We start from the raw sequence: 23896 nt of genomic DNA, 5'->3' as shown, positions 1-23896 counted from the left end.
AGGCCCCCCCCCCCACATCAAATGTGCCAACTCCACCATCCCCTGAGCATGAACAGGAATAGGCTGGGGAGCAAAGAGGTCTAAATTGTAGAGGAGAGAGTGTTCATGGAAGGCTTCAAACTGTCTCTCTAATGCAGCTATACATTGTCCTGTAGCCTGGTGGTTTCTGTAAGCCGTGATCAGGATTCCACCATCATCATCCTCAATATCAACTAGGATCACAGAAGATTCTATGAATCTACTACATCGGTTCTGGCTGCTCCTGGTCAGGATTCATAACTTAGTTAGGGATGGTTTGGCTGCTGCTCTGTCCTGAGTCTTAGGTGCTCCTGGAGTTGTCCTGGACTCGGAGGTCGAACTGGAACAAGTTGAGTCTTGGGATGGATTATCCATCAAATCTGAGTCTGAAGTCTTGGGGCAAGAAAGAGCTGCACGACCCACTGTAGCTGCAGGGGGTTTAGTGCTTTCTGTCCACTTAAGTCTGGAATATTTAGAAGATGAAGTTCTCACAAGTTCTCCAAGTTCATGTAGTTCATTCATTTTCTCTGGGAGGCATTCAATCCTGGCAGAGTATATGCAATGGGCTCTGGTCTATCCGTCTGAGGACAGTATTTAATCACTGGAAGACCTCCAGGTCTCTCAATCATTTCTGGAGGACGGTGTTCTCCCTCCTCATTGATTCTCCTGGAGTTAGGCCTGGCATGAGAAACTGGAGATTCAGAGGTTCTTGGTAGATCCATTAGAGATCTATCTGGAGAAGATATAAGTAGATGAGGTTTCATCTGAAGAGGAGCTGGCAGAAGCTGTTACAATCAGTACTTCGGTACTAGAGATCAAAGGAGTAAGGTCACTCGGAAATACAGAGGATGAATCTGCAGAAGCATACTCATGTATCAATATAGGAGAGACCTCCAGGCATGTCTGCATGAGATCTATTTGAGAGCAGTATGATTGTGCCTGATCTCAAACCTTCTGGTTTTCAGTCCTGATCTCTCTTCTCACGTTTAAGCGTAGGGGAAAAGGTCTACTGCTTCATAAAAAAAAGTTTAAAACCAGTACATTTAAATGAATATGCCTAGGGCTACAAGAAGTGTTAGTGAGAGTAAAATCTAAGGCCAAGGTATTGACCGTGTCTTGAAAATTGATGCAATTTTTCAAAGCAGTCTGGTTCTATAAAATCATGTTCAATGGTTAAAAATTTGCAACAAAATCGATGTCCTTGATGTGAATAAAAGAGAGTTTGAAATAATATTGTATTTAAATGCCAGGAATCCTATTTGATCCATTCAAATATTCTGGTATAAAAAAACTTTTTTCTAGTCTTGATATTCAATACCTTTATATTTTTGTCAATGAAAATGGAAATAAATGGAAACCACTAAATTTTTACCTCAGTAAGCACTGATGCTAACTTCATTCCGCACCCAGCACAGTAGTCTTTAGATTTAGACCATGTCTCCTGTTTTAAATCAGTTATTTTATAATCATAGTTTCAGAGATTAAAAAAAATAATCAAATCAATTCAGACTTCTACTTTGCTCTTTATCTTGCAGAAATGTTACAGACACGATTTAAAATTTGTAACTCAATTACCATGTTTATTGGTACACCCTATAAATATTTAGGAATGAAGGATGGGGGGATTTTTAAAAAAGGGAATAGATTTTTCAGCAAACTTTAGTACCCCACCATGTGGATTTCTGATCGTTGATATAACATAATATTGTATTACATGGTAGCGTATCTTGGTCAAAAGCAGTAACATTTAACAGAATCAATTTTAAATTTCAAATAAAGTATAAAACAAGATTATTTTGGTAAAATGAGGAAGGGGAGTATATTTTCAAAAATCGCCCTAGAGATGGGAACATGATTTCTGATCATTTTCCCTTTAAAATCATCTGTTTTTGTAAATCAGCAAAAAAGCACTAATAAAAATTACCTAACTCCTGGTGAAATCAATAATATTCAATAAGGGGGGAATGATTTTTCCAGAAAATGTACACCCCTTAATTGATGTGTACTGACCTTAAAGCTAGGCATTATCCAGCAATGGTTTTCAATCTGCTTTGCTTCTGCTCGAGTACAATCTCCTTAAAATAAACACAGATAGATCAAGAAGTTATATTGCTCCAGAATTAATTACAGATTACACAGATAGATCAAGAAGTTGAATTGCTCCTAGAATTAATTACAGATTACACATATAGATCAGGAAGTTGTATTGATTCTAGAATTAATTACAGATTAAAAAGATAGATTAAGAATTTTATTGATACTTGAATAAACACGGATTTCACAGATAAATTGTAAGATCTGTGGATCTTTATAAACTAATGTGTGTTCAGGGTGTTCAAAGTCGAGAAGTTCTCCAGCTTGTCCTACGGAGAACCCCTATCTTCAAGCAACTTATCCTACAAATCTCTACAAATACATTGAATCTACCATTATCTATCTTACCATTCAAACTACCAATCTAAGATTTTGATGTAAACCTTTCTGAAGCCTATTTTATATTCTTGAAATTGAGTCTAATTTTCTACTATCGTACATGTCTTAAAACAGAATTGTCGATAAGTTTTTAAATGCTTAAAAGTCTAGCCACTTTAGTTTTAATAATAGGTCTTGTCTTTCAGACCAAGATGGGTTAGTTGTACCCCTCCCACTTGGTTTCATTCTCTTTCTCCAGGTTTATAAATCATCCGTGATTTAAATGTTCACATGGAAACTTTTACTCCATATTGCTTGACTCTTTTCTAACGGATGGTTTATATAATATGTATAGATTTGTTGTGATAATTGTAATTCCTCCCTCAAAAGTTCCGTGCATGCCTCCACGCACTGAACCAGGTGATTAATTATGAACATTAAAAGTTGAGCTTACAAATTATCCTGAATTCTCACAACCACTTCAACAACTCTTATGCTAGGCTGGCTCTGAGTCCCGTTGATATGTAACCTGACTTACTCCGCTGACTCGCGGATAAGTTCCACTCCTCTTCAACATGCAGATGTCTCCCCTGTGTGTTTGATTCCTGAGATGGTTCAGTTCTCTTCCTGAGATGGTTCAGTTCTCTCCGCTGGCTCGCGGAGCTAAACCTATCTGCATCCTTGGTCTCTGGGATGCAGATGCTCTACTCTACTCTCACCTAATAATCTTGACCCCCTGTGCCTTGGGTGGGTCATGAATTCTCTGCGTATACAAGACTCCAGTCTCAACGGAGTCCGAGAGTTCCTGTGTCTTTGGGACGCTTGCATAATCCTCTACGCTTCCTCTGGTAGTATCCTAGAGACGTCTCCATCTCTAGGTACCAGACCTCCTACAACCTTGGCTTGGTTGTTTCCTTGTTCTATGGTATCTCCGATGGAATGATTACTCTGTTTCCCTGATCTAAGCTCCTCTAGATCAAATACAGGTACTAGTCTCAATCACACTTCTTGTGATCTCTGTGAGAAAGTTAAAACTTGAGAAGGATATTTGAAGATACACATAAAGATCTCAACTCAACTCTATAAAGCTCATATTTAGTTCTTGTACCCGAGACTGTGGTGCATTCTAAACACTAAAGGCTACAAACCTCCGGACAAATCAACATTGTAAGTGAATTTTTCTCTTTATTAAAAATTAAGTATTTGTTATATAAAATTGAATGTTTTACCTGGAAAAGTTTTATTTTTAAAGGCTAGAATTCTGTTTTATTGTAAAATTAATTAACCCTGGACTGATTTATTGTGTTTTCAGTTCACGGTTGAGTCCCAAATAGAGGTGAGCCGAAGAGAAAGAGTTCATGCTCGCTCTTATGTTTGTAGTTATTACCTGGTCTCCTATAGGTAAAAATGAGCACATAAATGAAGAACTTTTATTAATCCTTGAATTATTTACAGATTACTAAGAAAGAACAAGAAGTTGTAGGTGTATTACTCCTAGAACTAGTTACAGATTAAACAGATAGTTCAAGAAGTTTTATTGCTCTTAGAATTAATTACAAATTACTCAGATAGATTAAGAAGTTGTATTGATTCTAGAATTAATTACAGATTACACATAAAGATCAAGAAATTGTATTGATCCTAGAATTAATTACAAAATACACAAATCGAACCATAAGTTGTATTGCTACTAGAATTAATTACAAAATGCACAGATAGAATAAGAACTTGTATTGCTCCTAGAGCTAATTACAAAAGGCACAGATTAAACAAGAAGTTTTATTGCTTCTAGAATTAATTACAAAATGCACTGAAAGATCAAGCAAGTTGTATTGCTCTTAGAATTAAATATAGATTACACAGATAGATCAAGAAGATGTATGGCTATTAGAATTAAATACAGATTACACAGATAGATCAAGAAGATGTATTGCTCCTAGAATTAAATAAAGATTACACAGATAGATCAATCAGTTGTATTGTTCCTAGAATTAATTACAGATTAAATAGATCGAACAAAAAGTTGTATTGCTCTTAGAATTAAATACAGATTACAAAGATAGATCAGGAAGTTGTATTTCTCCTAGAATTAAAAACAGATTAAATAGATCAAACAAGAAGTTGTATTGATCCTGGAATTAATTACAGATTATACAGATCGAACAAAAAGTTGTATTGCTCCTAGAATTAAAGATTACACAGATAGATTAAGAAGTTGTATTGCCCCTAGAATTAAATACAGATTAACCAGATAGATAAGAGTTGTATTGGTCTTAGAATTAATTACAGATTACACAGATAGATCTAGAAGTTGTATTGCTCCTAGAACTATTCACAGATTACACAGATAGATCAATAAGTTGTATTGGCCCTAGAGTTATATACAGATTACGCAGATAGATCGAGAAGTTGTATTGATCCTATAGAAGTATTTATAGATTACACAGATAGTTAGTTGTATTGCTCATAGAATTGATCACAGATTACATAGATAGAAAAAAAGAGTTTTATTGACCCTAAAATAATATACATATTCTGCAGATAAATCAAGAAGTTATATTGCTCCTAGAATTTATTATAGTTTAAACAGATAGATCAAGAAGTCATATTGCTCCTAGAATTAATTATAGATTAACACAGATAGACCAAGAAGTTATATTGCTCCTAGAATTAATTATAGATTAGCACAGATAGATATCAAGAAGTTATAATGCTCCTAGAATTAATTTCAGATTACATACGGTGGTAGGCGATCATATAAAAACAATGAAGACAACATTTTTATTTAGGTTTTGATTATTGACAAGTTTTTTTCGAATTCAAAGTTAACAAGTAATCAAATATAAGCTTTTTTAATTGATTGCATCTCTCGACTTGAATGTGTTTGGGTATCCACGCCTTAAAAAAGCATCAAATAAAATCAAAAATGAAAATTAAAATCATAAGTTGTCTTTTTTATATTGATATAATAGCCTACCACCATATTATCTATTATCTATCAAGAAGTTTTCAGACTCCACTGAATAAAGATAGAACAATCAGTACAGTTTTATTGTTCTATGCAATGCCATTTGTAAAATATACACTATTATAGGAGACGGCTTGGTAACCCCAAGAGAAGTTCCGTGACGGAGAAGGACGCAAGATTCAACAAGTAGGACGCATAATCCTCCTAATATGATTTTATATGTCAAGGTATTTAATAATCTACAAATAACAAAATATTTACTCCTATTACTCATACTTAATCATATGTAATCTAAAGGCCTTGATTTATCTTTATTGTAGTGTAGTTTGTAACCAGCTGATCTAGCTCAGCTTTAAATAAATAGGTACAGATATATATTTATAAAATGAATTTTACCAAACATATTCACACTTTTCAGCTATAGGAAAAGACGCTTAAACATTCTTATTTCTAGAACCTGAAGTGCATGGAAGATCTCCCTGCATAAATATTTATACTATGCTCCACGGATCGTGTTTATTCTAAATCCGACACAGGTATATTTCTAATAAAAAACTTTTGAACTATACCGAGAAAATATAACCTGAACCTGAAAAATGTCAAAATATTTTTTTTTATGATAAAAAGTTTAATCTAGATTTAAACTTAAGATCGCTAGGTGTGAGTGATCCTGATCTCTATAGGTTGTTGTACATAAAATGATCCTACTACTACCTTGAATTATAAAAAGAACAATTACTCTGAGGTTCAATAAATCTTTAGCACGTCCCTGAGACATGTGCAACACATTAAGTGAGAGATAAGAGTTAAATGAAAATACATTAACAAACTAAGGGTGCAAATCCACAAGTCCCACATCATTTATAGGCGAAATAACACTAAACATATTTGAAAGTTAAAGTGAAGTAAAAAGTTCCCTTGGGTCAGAAGTTGCAAAACTTATATTTCATTATGTGACATAAGATATTTTAGGGATTGGAATTAAAAACAAGAGTTTAGAATAAAACCCTAAAAAAAAGTTCTTACCATTACTGTTTTTAAAGACTCCTATAATTATCAAAAGACTGGCTAATTTCATTTTATCTTCAAATATCTTGAATACAAAATTCTGAGTTATCAACTACTTATTCCAAAATTTTACATTGTTCCTTGTACAATAATTAGAAAAGCTTAAGTGATCCATTTTAGTAAAAACTTTTTGAATTAAAATCTTTCAGACATTTTATAAACAACATGAATTTTTGATTCATTTGTTTCAGAATTGCAAAACCAAAAACAATAAAATAAAAATTTGATAAGAAAAAATGTCCTGACCATTGTAAATTTTAAATACAGGGTTACAGGATGAAACTTCAAGGACGACTGTGCATAATTTTTTCATTCTTTTTCACCTATTATTGGTTTCCTTGTTTCATCTCTTGAAAAGAAACTTATGTATTTAAAAAAAGGTTAAAAATTAAAGTGGACCTTGTAAATTTAAGTTTAAGGTCATGATAACAGGCTCATCTTTTGTTGGTAACCCTATGTATTTACTGGTCGGGGGTTTGGCGGTAATAAGTCGAAAAAGTTTCGACGGATTCCTATTTATAAATACCTGGTCGGAGGGGGGAGGGAGGGAAGGCAACCTCCCCTGCACAGCTTCCAAACCTCATTTTACCTACTTGCAGCAATTCGCGTCGATATAACATTCGTATCTATAAATATTCTTAGGTTGGAATACATAAAAATACATGTTTTCCATATATTTTCCTAACCTTTTTCTTGGTAAAAATATGTTTTTTTATCCGTAAAAATACGAATATGACAAACATAAAAATGCGTATGTAAAAAAGCCTTTAAAAATCCCATGAATCATGAACTTTAGGATTTTCCTGTACGTAGATTTAGGTTTAAAAAAATCCTAATACTTCTCAATTTTTGGAATTTACGTAAGAATATATATTTTTAAGGCATATTCAAGTTCTAAAACTTAATGTTAAAAAGGTGACTATAATTTTGAATGCACATTGCTCCTTCATTTCGACTAATTCCACGAATTTCTTGAATCCATTCATAGATATAAATTATTTTAAATCCAATCCAATCCAATGTTCTTCTACACAAATTCACAGAATCACTCTTTCATCTGTATCCATCTAAATCAACATTCATATGCATTTTGTCAGTATCTTCAACAATTATGTATTCATTATCTGTTCTACGTATTTCTGGTCAGGCATAAAACTTATCACTTTCTTTTCACTTGAATCAGACAGACCTAATTGCCCATTTACGTATTTCTGGTCAGGCATAAAGCATATGACTTTCTTTTCACTTGAATCAGACACTTTAAGACCTAATTGCCCATTCTCCTTAGAGAATAGTTTCCTGATTTTACCTTCTCTCCTCATGGATCTGAGATGATACATTAGGCTGCTTCTCTTGTTTGTAAGGTGAAAATTGACATGACCAAACTACTTCTTCCCTCCCTTCTTGATCTCAGTCGTGAGGTGATCCCAGGCTGTCCCTTCCTTTCGGTTCCAGAACCTAACCAGGATGGTATTGTTAGGTAGATAGTGACATGCTTGTATGTTATTTTCTGGAACAATGAAATTATATTTAGTTTTGATCAACTGACAGGCATAAGCTGTGAAGTAACTTTCTCCTGTTTAGGCTTCTCCTGAAGTTTCATCAAGCAAGGTTTATATTTGAAATTATGAGGTTTCCCTTCATGGAGCGTTGTTGAATCTCATCAAGAAGGTCACCTTGTGCTCTACTTTGCCTTACTAGATCATCAATTCTTACTTTGTGTTCTCTTAGTATATCCTGCTGGTCAACTAAGACTGTGATAGCCTGAACAATGAGAGAACGAACAGAATTTAGATCCGTAGGATCTATCTTTGCATAAACAATCCCTCCCTTAACTTTCATCTTTGCCTTTCTATCCTTTCCTTGCACTTTACTCCATTGGGACCCTTCACTTTCTTTTGAATTTTCCAACTTCTCCAATTGTTCTTCTAGATCCCTTATCAGACCAAATGTCAATTTTGAGTCTCGTAGAATTATTTTTTTACTTGAAAAAATGCACTAAATAAGCTATCCGAGTGTTTGTGTTTTCACTTAGTATGGAGCATGTGAATTTATCAACCAGATGTTGTGTTGTCGGTCAGTTAAATCCAGGAGCTCAAAGACATGTCCGGTCAGCTCGAATTACTACACGTTTTTGGAAAGCCCGAAGACTCTACTTTAATAATCTGCAGAAAAAAATGGCAATTTTGCAAAAATCCAAATATTTATTGCGAAATCTAGTAATTAAGCAAAAAATGTGCAAAAACACAATTGTGCAAATTGCAACAAATTATAAATTTTTAAAAACCTCAGCGAATTCAAATATTTAAAAACATTTGCAAAATTCTTAAAACCTTAATGAGCATAATACATTTGCAACAATTGTGCAATCTTCTTGCTTTTGTTTTAGGCTTTCCAAAGAGCTGTACAATTTTGAAATTCTATGACTGAAAGAAGGTCTAAAAGTAAATTTAGTCTGGTATAGTTAAAATAAGGCTTTGAGGAAGTATAATGCCTGGGGACTCTGATTGGGTTAAATAACACTCCTAATGTCCAATTTATTTAGTCTATTTTAAAGCAAAACCCTTAACTATCATAGAAAGCTTAATGAAACTTTGAAAATACTTTTTTGATATGGACAAAATATTTTCATGTAAAATTTACTGAGGTTTAAACACATCTACAAAAAGTTACAGTGGACTGGGGATTATGAGGAAAGGGGCCAGGGGCAAAATGTCCCCCCTCCCCTCCCGCTAAACTATAATCGTAACTATACATTAGCATAAAAACTACAATGTCAATGAAAAGAAATATATTAATAATTAATTAAGTCTTGACAAAAGCATTAATCAAAAAGATAAATCAGAAAGAAAACTGTTCCGTAAACCCTGCACACAATTAACCTAATAGACAATCAAACCTCGGGTAGGCTAACTTGTAATAAATCAAATAATTATGTAATTAATGTTAATGTTATTACAGGGAGGTGACACAACAGTTATTAATGAGACATTTAACCTAGAAAAATATATAAATTATACATACTTATTTTATATCACGTTTTGGGACTCAATTTACGAAGGGTGTAAAAGTTTAGTAGAAATTGGATTTTTTAAATCGACACCATTTTGAAAATATTTTTTATATCATTTTCCGCAATACATATATATACTATATAACTAATAAGCTTACCAACTATATAATATTTATTTTGATGCCTGTTGTTTTATTTTTTTGTATCGAGAAAGCGTCAAAACAGCAAAGCTGATCAGGCCCAACATTTTTGTGGCACCTCATAAAATGTCAACAATTAGATTTTTAAACTTTTTGGAAATCCATCTCGAAATTAGTTATTATTACGAATTAGAAGTATAATTTAAAGTAAAAATGTGACCTAAAGCGCGCTGTAAACCTATTATAGGATGAACATTCTCTACACTCTTGATCAGAAAATTAAAACATAAATAAATAATAAACATGATAATCTACATCAAATAATGAACAGGAGGTTGATCTTTACTGTCATCATTAAAAAAAACTGTGTATTTGATAGTTATATTACTTGGCAAAACTAGTTAAAGCTTGCGCAATAGTTTTAACCTGAACAATTATATTGATTGATTTTTCTTAGAAAATAGATAAGAATTTAAAAGCAAAACAACAAACAATTGTCCTCAAATTTAACAAATTAAAGATAAACAAGAATTTAAAAGCAAAATAAGACCCTCCAACACACTGTTTAATTCAAACACTGGACATATGTCGCCAATTTTCAATAATTAAAAAACTATGCCTAAAAAAGCAGGTCTTGAAAAACTTATACATTTGGAACATAAAAGTTATAAAGGTTTGCTCCAGCCTCGATATTTACAGTTTAACCTCTTCAAAAATCACCCCGCGGGAGGAGGTGGGGGGAGTTCATGAGATTTTATACCCGAAGTAAAAAAATCTTATTTCAATCAATATTCCTTATTCATAACTTCCTCCAGATCCCCGATCATAACTCGAGAACCAAGTTTCTGAGTATTCAACTTTCACCAACGAATCGATATTATTTTTATTTTACAGGGTAACCCACAAAGAATACGACTTCAGTAATGACCAGGGTCTGAACAGAACGATCATTTGAAGGCAAAAGGAATTTAATCTTTGCCACAAACTCTGTTATTCTAGTGCCTATATCTTTGCAACACAATGTCGTAGACCTTAGATATTTCAAACTATGAATTGTATAGTATCATATAATATATGTTTGAAATATCAAAGGTTTACTACATCAAGTTGCAAAACTATAGGAATTAGAAAGTTTGAGTTTAAATTGTGGCAAAGGTAAAATCTTCTTATTATGAGCTGTTAAATGACTAAGTAATGGAATAAGAATAAGATTTGGAATGAAAAATCAGACAGAAGAAATTCCATACCTAAAGTAAAAATGTCTGTATAAATCAAGCCAGACAATATTTGAACTAATAGAAGAAAATAAATCAAATCAAATCAAATCAAATCAAATCAAATCAAATCAAATCAAATCAAATCAAATCAAATCAAATCAAATCAAATCAAATCAAGAAGCTAGAGATTGTCTTAACAGGTCCTTGGTCTGTCCTGAAAAATATGATTTGAGATGTAGAAAAATCATAAACCAGACGCCAATCCGTTGTTAATGTTGGTTATCTCTTTTAAATCCTTTCCCCGAGGCCCAAAAGCAAATTCAGCATTTTGAAATGTATGGGAAATAAATATTTCTGGTTTTCCGTTCCTATCGAATTTTTGCGTGTTAGTTTAGACAATCTTGTCTTTTCTTCAACTTTAAAATATTTTAATACTTAATGTAATGTGTTTTTTTTGGAAAATGAGTAAGATTAGCAAAAACTTCTTCTGAAGCAGATAATAAATAACATTTACAATGAACATATCTTGAACAAAAAGTGAAAAATTTTACCTGTATCATAATGTCTAGTATTTCGGGCGGCTCCATCCCTTCGTAGGGAATATCATTTACAGTTATCTCTTCTAAACTTTCAAACAGTTTCCGATACATTTCTTGGATTCTAACCAGCTTGCGTCGTTCTCGTAATTTTGCTGCGTTTTCCTTGCTTTGCGTCAGGTCCTGCTCAAGCTTTAGCGTACGCTTTCTTTCCTCTGTATTTGCAGGCACTGGTTTTTTGGCTTTTTTCTTGTAGTTGCTTGCATACAAACTTTTTTGTCTAAACATTGTTAAAACACTTTAAAAATAGTAATACAAATAGATTAACAATAATCAGTACATGCTCAACATTGGTAAAATACCAGGGAGAAAAAAAAAGCATGACTCCTAGCTTGAGTAAATGTTTAATTTTTACCTTGAAGAAAATGCACTATATATTCTATCCGCCCAACTGTCATAGGATTCGGCATTGCAGCTGTAATAACGATCTTCGTCCTAAAAATATTCTTTTTTAATACATGGAACAGCTTCTTCAATTTGACTGCAAAATTTAAATTATGACCCAGCTTGAATATCTGACATTCTAGAATGAAAAGCCTTTCTTCTTAATTTAGAATTTCACCTCATATTTTCCTAGATTTGATTCAAATTCGTAATCACATTCGTACTGCAACTTTTCCCGCCATTTTTTGTCAGAGTACACTTGATCGTCGCTATCTGACTCAACAAGTTCCGGTGATTTCTCCACGTGCGCCGGGGCCTTCAGCTGATTCAGCTGATCTATCAGATTCTTGGGAGATACACCCTTAAGAGTTAAATGCATTAATTATAATAAAATAATGCATGTTACTGATCAGAAATCAAGTCTAGAATCAACCGAATTTTTATTTTATCAAAGAACAATAAACTACCTGATGGTTTTGTCTATTGATGAAACTACTCGAATATGTAAGAAGGATTCCGACCAAATTCTGAAGTAAAAGAAAAAACTGCATAAGGGTTGAACTTTCCAAAAAAAATATCATGATTTTTTGTTACTTTTTCCAGGGTAGGAGAGTAGTTTTCTAAAGTATATTGGATTGCTAAATGAAGAGGAATATTTCCATCTTTATCCACCAGGTTCACTCCAGCTCCTTACCAACAAACAATCTCTATTTAGCAGTGTCTCGGAGATGTCAATTGATAGAGATTGGAATATATCAAATCAGAGTTGGGAACTTTTGTGTTGGCCATTTTAATTTGAGGATCAATGCTTCATTTCACATATCCTTTCCCACGGGCAGCCATAGTGCATTTGAATTTCCGAGCCGGGTCAACCTTACCGGTCCCAGTTTGTACTGTACCTAGATCTATGGACGAGGACAGGACTAGCCGGTGCAACAAGGTTGACGCGGTCAGACTTTATGCTTTCTATAGGTTGCAAATTTACTTTTACTAAAGTGGCAGAGGTGCGTGATCCGGGTACCATTACCATGCGGGATATTGAATACAGATTAAACTTATCAGCAGATTAACAAGAGATCAAGAGCAGGCATTGATCTCGATATCCACAATACAAGAGTTCCCAGCTCAGTGCAAATTCCATCAATCGATCAAACGACAGTAGATTTATCATATTATTACTAAAAGAGCTGGGAAGAAAATTAAACGGCTTTATTTATAAATAATGAATAAGAAATGTTCAGTCATATCTTTAAAACTTGAAAAATTGTTCAATTTACGACCCTCACAATCAATTTTATGCAAATGTTTGTTGTTTCCTTTTTCAATCAGTGCTTCCAGACAATTGGTTGACCCCTCCCGTGCACATATATGCACCATCTTCTCACCTACAAATATTAAACCCAGTGATTAAGAGCAATTAGAGTATGATGTGAATCCATATCAGGATCCGCACTGAGAAAGACTTTTTTAAGGTAGCTTTTAGGGTTAATTTTTGTAATTTTTGTCAAATAAATAATCAAATTAATCATTTTTAAACTTAAAATACGAAATATTGATTTTTTAGAAATTTGAATTTTTTTACCTTTTCTGTTAATGATGGAATTTAACTGCAACTCTTCTTTTGTGATATATTTTATTAACTTTTTGTATCGATCATCAATTATGTACTGAAAATATCATAGAAAAGATCTAAGATCATCTTAATATTAGAAAAATCAGAATTGATCACTGATCAATGATCAGTGCTTTCTTAGTCAGAATCTCCTTCCCCATTTGAACATGTAGAGAAAAAATTAGAAAATTATCAATAGCTTCATAAGAAAATTGACAAGTTTCAAAAATTATTTTTTTGAGAGAAAAAATCTGGAGAAAATTAAGAATTTAAAAGATTTATAGCACAATAGAAAAGTTTAAGTTTAAACTAGAAAGTGTTTAATGTATTAAACACGCTTTTCTTTTCCGAACCTTTATTATTTTTTTCTTTTGTTTAGACGTGACATCCATCGTTTTCTAGACAAACAGATCTTCCAGGGCTGTTAAACTAGATTCAGTTTTGTTCTCAATTATCTCTTTCTCCTCCACCTTCTTCCGGTCCTTAGCAATCCTCTCCTCTTTCCTTAAATCTTTCTTCCTCTGCTTTCCTGTCCCTTTCTTCTCCTCAGAAAGAAATTCTCCTAATTTTTCGTAGAACTTCTCGATTCTACTGAAATTCTCCTAAACATTTTTAATTAACATCTGAAGGGTTATGTGGAGCTGTTTATCAGTTACAGGACTGTAAGCTAATAACAAGTGCCCCTCAATTCAAAGATGGCAATGCCTGATTCACAACGGTGTCCTTCTTACTTTTATCTGATCTATAATGCGGAATATATTGTCGGTTGTCTCGGTTTAAAAAGAGTTTAATTCTGATATTTCCTGTATGTTTTTCTCCAGTGGAAATGCGCAAGTCCCTTTATAGAGAAACCCAAGTGGAAAATTAGCAGCTTTCAAAACTATAAACATTGATTCAAACTTGATCAGACAAAGGTTTAAAATGTACAATTGTTAATCGGGCATTGCCATTTCTGCATGAAAGGTCACTTATTCCGCTTACCATCCCTTTAAATAATGAAGTGTCCTGGTGATATTTCTAAGTAAACATCATTATTGTCTATCTTAACAAGATTTCAGAATCAGTTTATTCACATTTTTGCTTAATTGCATTTCTTTAGTAAATGACATCATGATATTTTTCTGTAGGTGTACACTGTAAAGTGTACACCGTAAAGTGTACATCGTAACAGAGAGACCCACAGCGTGACGAGGGGAGGTAAGCCAGCCACAACAACTTCTCGTCCGAGCCAGATTCTCCTCATTTTCTCGTCCGAACCACCTCGAAATCCTCGTCCATCGATTATTATGTGTTTAAAAGTTTAAATTGTTTTATCTTGGAGGACTAGACACTTTTAAAAAAATACTAATGGAAGGACGAGGATTTACAGGTGGCTCGGACGAGAAAATGAGGAGAATGTGGCTCGGAATAGAAATTGTTGTGGCTGTCCTTCCTCCCCTCGATTGACTGTGCAATAAAAGACGAAATCTAAATATAACTAATGTGTACTTGATGTTGTAATTCAAAAATGTTTACCGGTAGTAGCTTGAAAATCAACATATTACGCGAAATTGCTGTTTTTAATATTATTTCATTGGACTTTTTAAAATAATAAGTTGAGTAGTCGTCTTCATATTTCACAGTTATAAGGGTCTTATTTTTATATGTATGCATGATGCATTCTGCTGTCCAATTCAAATTTAAAAACCAAAAATCTTTGTGTCTTAAGATACCTTGAGTTTACTATTAGCCTTGTTTAGAATGAATTGTATGTATTGTTCAGAAACCAATAGTTCTCCTTCCTCTGTCGTCACAGGAACCTTTTAAAACAGATGACTTAACAAATTGCAATATCTATGTTTTTCAAAATCATATTGTTAAAAAATAACTAACTCTGAGCCTTTCCTAAAATCACTACTTTACTAAGATTCATTTTAAAAAACTTTTTTTTTTTAATTTTGACTCAAGCATTTTATTGTGACTAATGAGCCTAAAAATTTTGCAAGCCTGGAAATTTTATCAATTTTCCTTTTTTAGTAAAAAATGAGACCTCAAGGCCGTGAGTTGACCGTACAGCTGAAACAAATTTGCCCGCTCTACCCACAGTGATGCCACTGTTACGGAATCCAGATTCTACCGCAGTCAGGTGCACCAACTGAGTAACAATATTCTAGATTACTTAGCTTTTCTTCGAAAAATATTAAACTTAAAACTTGAGAGATTTTCCTGTTTACATTGGTGGATTTTTATATTTAGATTTGTCTAAACTTACGGAGAAAAACCTATTTTTTCAACCGACACGCGACAGCTATTTTTTTAATGAAAAATAAAACAATTATATGAAAAAGCGTGAAAATATGGGTCAGGTAAACTCTTCTTTGTAATTTACATGCCAAAAAGGTCAATGTTAATTTTTTTTTGCTTTATCTTCTTTATTTAACATACATTTTTCACCCAAACACCGCAAATGCGTACCAAAATGCATTTTTTATTAATAAATCATGCTCATTACAGTTTTTTTCTTAACTTCAAACAATCGACAAATTTTATCTAATATAAATATTTTTTTCTTTTATAATAAATACTGTCATTTCCTATTCAAAACAATAATATTTCAATTTTTAAATTTATTTATCCTAAACTTCATGATTGCCAAATCATAATTCTGAAAATTTGCATATATAAATTTTTAATGTATACAATGTATAAATTACCTATTTAAAAATATTAACTTTAATTCAATTTATGATTCCAATATTAAAAGTACTATTTTTATCAAAAAAACCTTAAAAACTTAATTTATTTCATCTTATGAAATAATTGTGACTCTCAATATTGTTTCCTTAGCCGCGTTAATATCTCTACACTGCACGTGGAGAATAAAGGGCTCAAACTTAATCACAACACAGCCAGACTGTCCAAACCTTAAACAAAATATGAGTCAAACTTTTTTTTTTTTTTATTAAAAAATATTCCAGGGATCATTTAAGTGCTTCAAGAAAGAATAATTTCTCTTCAGTTTTGCCTTGTGCACAAATTAAATCAAATCAAAAAATGTTACACCAAACAATTTTAATTTATATATATATTTTAATTTTTTTGGCAAAACCTCCTTTGAGCGGAAAAAATCAAATCTAAAAAAACCAACCAAAACTACGCCTAATAATTACGCCACAGATATTCCTCCCCCCCCCATCATAGAACAATTTTTTATTTCTTTTTCCTAACTAAATTATCTAATATATTTTTCTTTAAAAATATTAATATACGTTTTTTGTATAGAAATAGAATCTGTTTTCTCACGTCGGCTGAAACTACGTTCAAGGCACACTGCTACCATTCCTTCCTTATATTTATTATAATTAACGAAAAATAAAAATGTTACCTTTCTTTAATTTTTGGGATAATCTCAGCAGGGTTTACCAGGGTATGGGAGACATGAATCCAATCACAGCCAGACTAACATTATTATTATTATTATCTCATATTTACATAAACAATATGCTAGCGACTATTCCATTGGATAAAAATATTCTATGTAAACAATTCCTTATAAAAAATATGGATAACACTTCTTTTGTCCGTTTTAGAGAGATTTCAATTTGGTCTACGAATACCACTCAAACCCAGTATAATGCTGTTTGATTTTGATGTTATAAATTTTATCCAGTGGTTGGGTTCCTTCAGAGCTGCGATTATTAAAGCTTAAACCCGAGTAAAACCCGGTCTTAGCGTCTACTTTGACCATAGTAAAGCGTAAGTCAAGACTCGGGTTTTGGATGGCCTGAGTTTGGTAAAACCCAACTGCCTTGGGTTTTTCGCTCTTTAAGGCTCTGGTCGTCAAAAGCTGATGTTAGTAGATTTCGTAAAAACTTTTATACTTGTACATTTAAAATCTCAGGAATTATTTGTAGTGTCAAATTTTATCAAAGGTATGAAATAAACATACTATGAAAATAATGTATCTACGTAAAGTTCGAATTTTCAAAATTTACATCTCCTTGCCACAGCTGATTTATCTGCTACAGAGAGAAAGCTTTCTAAGCAGTCTCTTATTGGTCGAACTAGAACCAATTTTAAACCGGGTTCTATCTAAGCCCGAGTCCCTGTTTTACTCTGGTTTAAGCTTTATAAATCTCAGCTCTGGCTGTGAAATTCTGGATCCAGATAGTGGAATCCAGGATCCCAAAACTTAGATCCTAAATCCAGATAGTTAGACAAAGGATTGACATAGCTGGATCCTGGAGCCAAATAGTTGGAACCTGGATTCTGAAAATTGGATACTGGATCTGGAAGTAGTGTCTGGATTCAAGCAGTTGACCCAGGATCCAGATAGCTGGATCAAGAATCCAGATCCAGGATCCACATAGTTGGTTCCTAGAGCCAAATAGATGGACCCTGAATCCAGGTAATTGGATTCTGGATCCAATTTATAAGAATCAACCAAATAAATCTATTTTTCTGAATTATATATTAGTCTTAAACGGGAAGCTAAGTTTTAAGTTTATCGTAAGCTAAATAAGAAAAATGTGTGAAGAGGTTGAAGGTGAAATCAAATAATTCTGGAATTCTTACTTTGACAATACTGAGTTTGTCCTCATCAATGTCTTTGTCAGATGTTTTCAGTTCTTTGTTGTCAATAATCTTTAGTTCTTCTTTGTTATCAGTTCTATCCCCTTCAGCAAACACTACTATCCTGCCACTACAAGAACTTAAACTGAAGAAGTCCTTCCAACAAATTATTCTTAAATCAACAAACAAAATATTTTTAAGATTTAGAAAAATACCCAAAAATTCCATGTTTTACGCAAGTTATTAAAGATATTATTCAAAGAATTTATAAGCAACATTTTTTTAAATTAACACTTAATATTTGCTTTTTGCTTTGGATACAAACTGTGGGGAAAGATTAACGCCAAAATTAAAAGTTTTAAACTGAGAATTAAGATATCAAATTTTAAAAGCATAAAATAGCTTCAAAAATTCAAATGAAATTTTTCGGGAACGTATTTTAAAATATATAAAAAATTCTTGTGAACATTTGTTCCTGATGGTTGTTGAGATGTTTGATTATATCCACAATCGGATCGTCAATGCTCCCTTTTCTACTCAGATCAATCTTACTGAAACATTAGATTCTTTTTTTACAGTGCAATGAAGAAATTCATTTTTAACATTGCTATGAATAAAGTCCATTTTCACCTTTGATCTGTATTGTACAAACAAATTCTTTGTCATAAAAATCACCATTTTCGCTTCGAGAAAAAAATGCAATTTTTACTTCTTCTCGCAAATGCTCAAGCTTAAATGACCATTCAGAACTCAGGAAGTTTTGAATAAGATAATTGAGAAAAGTTTTTAAAAAGTTTTTTTAGAATTTGATATTTTCCCACTTGGATATGAACAGTGAATACAGAATTGCCTAAAAACGTACCTAAAACAGTCAGCTTTCTGTCTATCAAATAAAGTCGACATTGCCTATTTTCATCTGAAAAAATCATAACTTTGCCAAAACTATTTTCCATAATGTGAGTTCAGGGACGCGGTTGTATTCAAAATATTTTGGGAAATCTGTTTTCAGTTCTTCAACAAGTAATTCAGATTCGTTTATTTGCAAATTACTCAATTCCTCTAAATGTTCTTTGAAAATGTCAAAATTTGGCGCAACTAAATTCCCATGATTATCTGTCCACAAGCGTCGCTCAATCGCTATAAATATTGTTTTCCCGCCAAAGTTTAAAATATTTTGAACTGTCTTAAAGAAGTGCCGCGTTATATTCTTGTCATAGACAACATCAGCTGCAAGAATGACGTCACTGTCTCGGAGTTCTGAACTTATGGAATCCGGGAAAGCGTCCCAAAAGAAATCTAACTCCCGGCATTCTACATTTCCTCCAGGTAGGTTCTTCTCTAAGTTTGAGCTAAGTAAACTAAGAATATTTCCTCGGTCAACATCTGAAAAAAATCTCAATAATCCCGATGTTCTTTAATACATATTTGATTGATTGATTTAATGACCTGTTGAGATGACCTGCTTGGCCACTAGCCCGGCTACAATAGCTGTGAACCCCGTTCCTCCTGCTAACTCTACAACTAGCTTATCCTTGAATCAAATTAACCTATTAGTGATGAAATATTATAAAATCCGCAGGTCCGTAGATTTAAAAAGGGGTGGAAGTACATTTATTGACACTTAACATGAATAGAGGACGTGTATGTTTTTCATGTATTTTAAACCAAAAAATGAGAAGAAGTCCTAAATCTACCTTACAAAATTGCAAGTGAAGCCATATTCTTTGATGTAAACAACAAAAACTTGAAAACGCTGATAAGAAAAATATCCTTTAAGGGACTGCAGTTAACGTAAATTCAAGTTTAAATTATATATCAATGTTTATAATCACTTAAAAGCTTTGTGTGATCAAGAATGAATAAGATGTCCATGTTTATCTCTTTACAAATTCATTATTTTCAATTTTGGTTTATATACAAAAATGACTTGCGCATTTCAAAAATTTATGAATTATTAAAATAAAATACTTTTAAACCAATAAAAACGTCCTGATCTTCACCATTATTGATCAGATAAAGTTTTCATCGGTACCGTTATGAAAAGGGCATTGCTATTTTTCCATGCAGGGTCACTTAAAATTACGCTTACTTTCCATTTAAGGTGGTGCTAATTAATGGATTGGGTGATTTATCAACATAATACCGAAAAATCTATAAATAAGTCCTAAACTTAAAAAATGCCAAGTAATGACATGTTTTGTTGTAAAAAAAAGCGAAAACAAAAATATTTTTTTGAACACCTTGAATATATGTTGATGGTGAAGAATAAAATCTGCGAGTAGGAAGGCTCCTCGCCACACCTTAAACACAAAAGCTGTTTATAACCAATCATGAATATCTTAATAGTTTATAGAGTACTCTTGTGAATCGGGCATGTAACTCTTTAATTACGTGGACAGTCCCTTTAATGAATTCAATTCTTCTTGTATAATCTACGAAAACTTGTTTGTTTATAAATGTTGTTTACCTGCAGCCCAACCATGTCAACAGAGCTGCTCAGTGTATGTTCTAAAAAGTAAATAAAGCAACTAGATCTATGTAACGTATCTATAATATATATAATAAATTATATAATCTTTATAATACGTATGGGTGTTTGTTTGTTTGTTTATCCAATCATAACTAATAATCCATTCCCGATTTGCCTCAAACTTTGATCGGGGAACTCAGTAGAATGATGGGAATGTTCTTAACTTGGCTTAAAAGTTCGAAGTAGAATGGGTTTCCAGGTAAAGCTGAGTTCCCACTTCCCAGGCTAGTATGTATGTTAGGCTTTACTGCTTGTTGTCAAATCGGTTCTCGGGAATATTCTTAACTTGGCTTAAAAGTTCGAAGTAGAATGGGCTTCCAGGTAAAGCTTGAGTTCCCAGGATAGTATGTATGTTAGGCTTTACTGCTTGTTGTCCAATCGGTTCAAATGTTTTGTGGTGACACAAAATTACTCCAGGAAATGTTTATTGGTGCGCATTGGACAAGATAAATATTTCTTAAATTCTGAAAATCCTAGGCTGAGAAAATTAATATATTTATATCATTATTAAAAAATTTAATAGTAACTATTATCGTTACTGTATAAAAATGTACGGGGAAGGAGGGCTTTCAGTAAATCAATAAAAATAAAGCAGATTAATAATAGAACAAAGTAAGAAAATCGTCTTAAAATTAAATGTAAAAAGAATATTTACAATATGACTTACTTAAAACAATTTTCTTTTTTGGGAACTCAACGCAATCCTGTATCTCAAATACTGTCTCTACAGCTGAAAAACAATCAGTTTTGAAACGTAAAAAAACGAAAATATTATAATGAAAATATGATATGCTTACTTGAAAGGTCATCATTTATGTCAGATTCAGAATTTTCATTTTCATTTTCAAACACCGCCCCTAAAATTGAAAAAAGTATGAAAATAATTTAAATCAGACATGTTTCAACACACTTAAATCTAGTATTTTCATTTTTTATAGTTAAATTCATCATAGTTACGTTTAAAAACGTACTTTACTCAATAATTTCATTACATGTGTATAGTGTATAGGTAATGCATTTTTTGCACACCGCAAGCCACACCCTTATCGGTAGCGCTTCCTTAGCCGCACCCCTGTATCAATTTTCTTCTAAAATATAATATTTTATGCATGCCTGCTGAATGCTGATGTTGATTTTCTATAAGAAATGTTTTTAAGTGAAGGGAGAAATTCAAATGTTACCAGAAATAACATTTTTGCGTGCAATTCGGTTTATAATTATCTAAATATATCTATCTATCTATCTACCTATCTGATTTTAGAAATTATGGCGCTATTTATGGCAAAGATTGAATTTCTCCTTACCTTCAAAAACATTTTTATTGAAAATTAACATTAGCAGACATGTACAAAATATTACATTTTAGGAGGAAATCGCAATAAATCACAGTTCTTCACAAACCTTTAACCCCAGTGAGTGAGAATGTTTATTCATATTACAAAAAAATATGATCAATATGTTTAGGTTATAATAGATGCCATGAAGTTTTTAAAATCTTTAATTTTAATTTGATATTTGAAATTGTGGCTATCTTTCAAAGCGCCCTGCAAAACCTTTGGTCCCTTTTGATAAGTCAAGTCTAACACAACGGTTGGATTGTTTAGTATAGTTAGACCAACTGTTCGTGCTGCACAATTTACATAGAGAATAGAATATATATTATAGTGGAATTTAGAGAATCTCTCGGTATGAATTTTTCAGTCCCTTTCAGTCTGAAAGGGAGTTCAAAGTGTACAAATCATGTAAATGTTCACAAATTATATGCAGTAGAGTACATTAATACAGTATGTTCCCTAGACTATCCATTTCAATTTTGAATTTTTTAAAGCTGTTAAATAAACTTTATAATGAATTAGGTGAATAAAAAACATCATTTGATTTATAGTTATAACGGAAAATCATCATTTGTAATGTGAAAGGCATAGAGTCTATGTGAAATGATCATTGGTCAATTATGAAACCAGCCTATTTCATAATTTGGTTTTCTTTTAATATTAATTTTAGATTTTCTAAAAAATGATGTTCCAGGGCCCAAAAGGTTATATAGCACAAATATATGAAGTACACCTGCAGTATGGAAACAGTAAAACAAAATTTCCGTTTTACACTTTTTTCTAGTAAATTCCACACTAATATATTCTATTCTCTTTGGCAATTTATTAACTGAATTTAAAATACTAATTTTCTATTATTTGGATTTATTATAATGTTTTCTGTTTACCAATAGTTGAAAGAAAATAGTCTTCCTTTACTTCAGATGAAACGGCCATTTTTTAAAATTCTAACAAAACAAAAACAAACTTTAAAATTAAATTCCATTCAAACAAAATTATCTTTATAGGTAGAAAATTTGATTTTTAACATTTATTAGAGATCATGCACAAAAGAATTTTCACTCAGGCGAAACTTGAGGGGGGGGGGGGAACAGAGGAAAAGTAAAAAATATGTGGGTTTTAAAAAAATATGCAACAATTTTTTATTGTTATATTGCAAACTTTAGAATCTGTATAGACACAAGTCAAAGCTATTGATTATAAAATATAAAGTAACTATATAACTTATGAATATTTTACAAATGAATTACATTGTTACTGGCATTGAGCTATTTATTACTGTGACATACTTCATCAATCTTTATACAATGTTATCAAATATGACTGAATATAAAGAGACTATAAGCTAAATTTCAAGTGACCCCCCATGCAAAAAAGACAATGTCTAATGACAAGATTAACCTTAAAAACTTTATCTGATCGTTTATGTGGAAGATATTGTCGTTTTTCTAGGTTTAAAGGGTTAAATTCTGATAATCCTGAATGTTTTTCGATAGATGGTAGAAATACACAAATCACTTATATAGAGAAACCCCAAAATAATCAGATTTAAAATTTAGAAACATAGATTTCTGATTGATACAAGCTGCAAGCTAAACAAAGCTCTTAGGGGAACAATGTGAATTGGGCACATTAATTATGCTTACAGTCCCTGTAAGCATAATTATGGATGAAAAAATTCGGTATTTTGCATTATTTGAACTCTTAAAAAGTTAAAAATGGATGGTGTGAGGAAGAAGAAAATAAAAGTATACAGCTGTAAACAATGAACATACGAAATAAAAACAATATCCTTTGTAATCACTAATCACCCTGTGGGAAATCATTGAATTATATTTCCTTTGTAATCACCCTGTATGAAAACATTGAATTATATTTCCTTTGTAATAACCCTGTATGCAATCATTGAATTATATTTCCTTTGTAATCACCCTGTATGCAATCATTGAATTATATTTCCTTTGTAATCAACCTGTATGAAATATATTTGTTAAACTCTATTTATCTTTATTTTTATTTGATTAAACTTTTGATCATTTTCTTGAGCTTGGCA

The 23896-nt window shown here is 32.2% G+C and overlaps 3 protein-coding genes and 2 long non-coding RNA genes across 6 annotated transcripts in view; 2 read left to right on the top strand and 3 right to left on the bottom strand.

Annotated features, from left to right (window-relative positions):
- Positions 1-12659, bottom strand: part of LOC111710212 (C-type lectin domain family 4 member M) — a 15659-nt gene extending 3000 nt beyond the window's left edge. The window contains exons 1-7 of the mRNA XM_023484274.1: positions 12636-12659; positions 11995-12177; positions 11788-11867; positions 11388-11652; positions 6425-6506; positions 2029-2093; positions 1391-1459 (exon numbers count right to left, since the gene is read on the bottom strand). Coding sequence (XP_023340042.1) covers positions 1391-1459; positions 2029-2093; positions 6425-6506; positions 11388-11652; positions 11788-11867; positions 11995-12177; positions 12636-12659 — 768 coding nt within the window. The remainder of the gene's footprint in view (positions 1-1390; positions 1460-2028; positions 2094-6424; positions 6507-11387; positions 11653-11787; positions 11868-11994; positions 12178-12635) is intronic.
- Positions 3328-3754, top strand: LOC111710236 (uncharacterized). The gene is made up of 3 exons (XR_002767018.1): positions 3328-3416; positions 3530-3597; positions 3743-3754. It is a non-coding gene; the product is annotated as an uncharacterized LOC111710236 (long non-coding RNA).
- On the top strand, positions 5457-6417 carry LOC111710237 (uncharacterized). Its single transcript, XR_002767019.1, has 4 exons — positions 5457-5625; positions 5719-5762; positions 5853-5934; positions 6049-6417. It is a non-coding gene; the product is annotated as an uncharacterized LOC111710237 (long non-coding RNA).
- A 793-nt stretch (positions 12660-13452) lies between the features above and the next one.
- On the bottom strand, positions 13453-18919 carry LOC111710228 (tRNA wybutosine-synthesizing protein 3 homolog). Its single transcript, XM_023484291.1, has 9 exons — positions 18842-18919; positions 18455-18530; positions 17983-18135; positions 16793-16866; positions 16250-16331; positions 15458-15562; positions 15141-15227; positions 13782-14030; positions 13453-13483 (listed from the first exon to the last, which is right to left on the bottom strand). The coding sequence occupies exons 1-8, from the start codon at positions 18880-18882 to the stop codon at positions 13827-13829; spliced, it is 822 nt and encodes a 273-aa protein (XP_023340059.1). The 5' UTR covers positions 18883-18919; the 3' UTR covers positions 13453-13483; positions 13782-13826.
- LOC111710229 (methyltransferase-like protein 22) lies at positions 18895-23291 on the bottom strand. 2 transcript variants are annotated; one of them, XM_023484293.1, is made up of 7 exons: positions 22731-23291; positions 21307-21366; positions 21177-21239; positions 20447-20487; positions 20220-20279; positions 19426-19510; positions 18895-19362 (listed from the first exon to the last, which is right to left on the bottom strand). In XM_023484293.1, exons 1-7 carry the CDS (start codon positions 22777-22779, stop codon positions 18905-18907), a joined length of 816 nt encoding a protein of 271 aa, XP_023340061.1. In that variant the 5' UTR covers positions 22780-23291; the 3' UTR covers positions 18895-18904. The 2 variants fall into 2 exon arrangements, with proteins under 2 accessions (XP_023340061.1, XP_023340062.1); XM_023484294.1 differs by lacking the exon at positions 21307-21366.
- Between the last annotated feature and the right edge of the window lie 605 nt (positions 23292-23896).

Source organism: Eurytemora carolleeae, unplaced genomic scaffold, assembly GCF_000591075.1.
Source record: "Eurytemora carolleeae unplaced genomic scaffold, Eaff_2.0 scaffold93, whole genome shotgun sequence".
NCBI classification, from domain to species: Eukaryota; Metazoa; Arthropoda; class Copepoda; order Calanoida; family Temoridae; genus Eurytemora; species Eurytemora carolleeae.
This window is presented reverse-complemented; position numbering and strand designations above follow the sequence as displayed.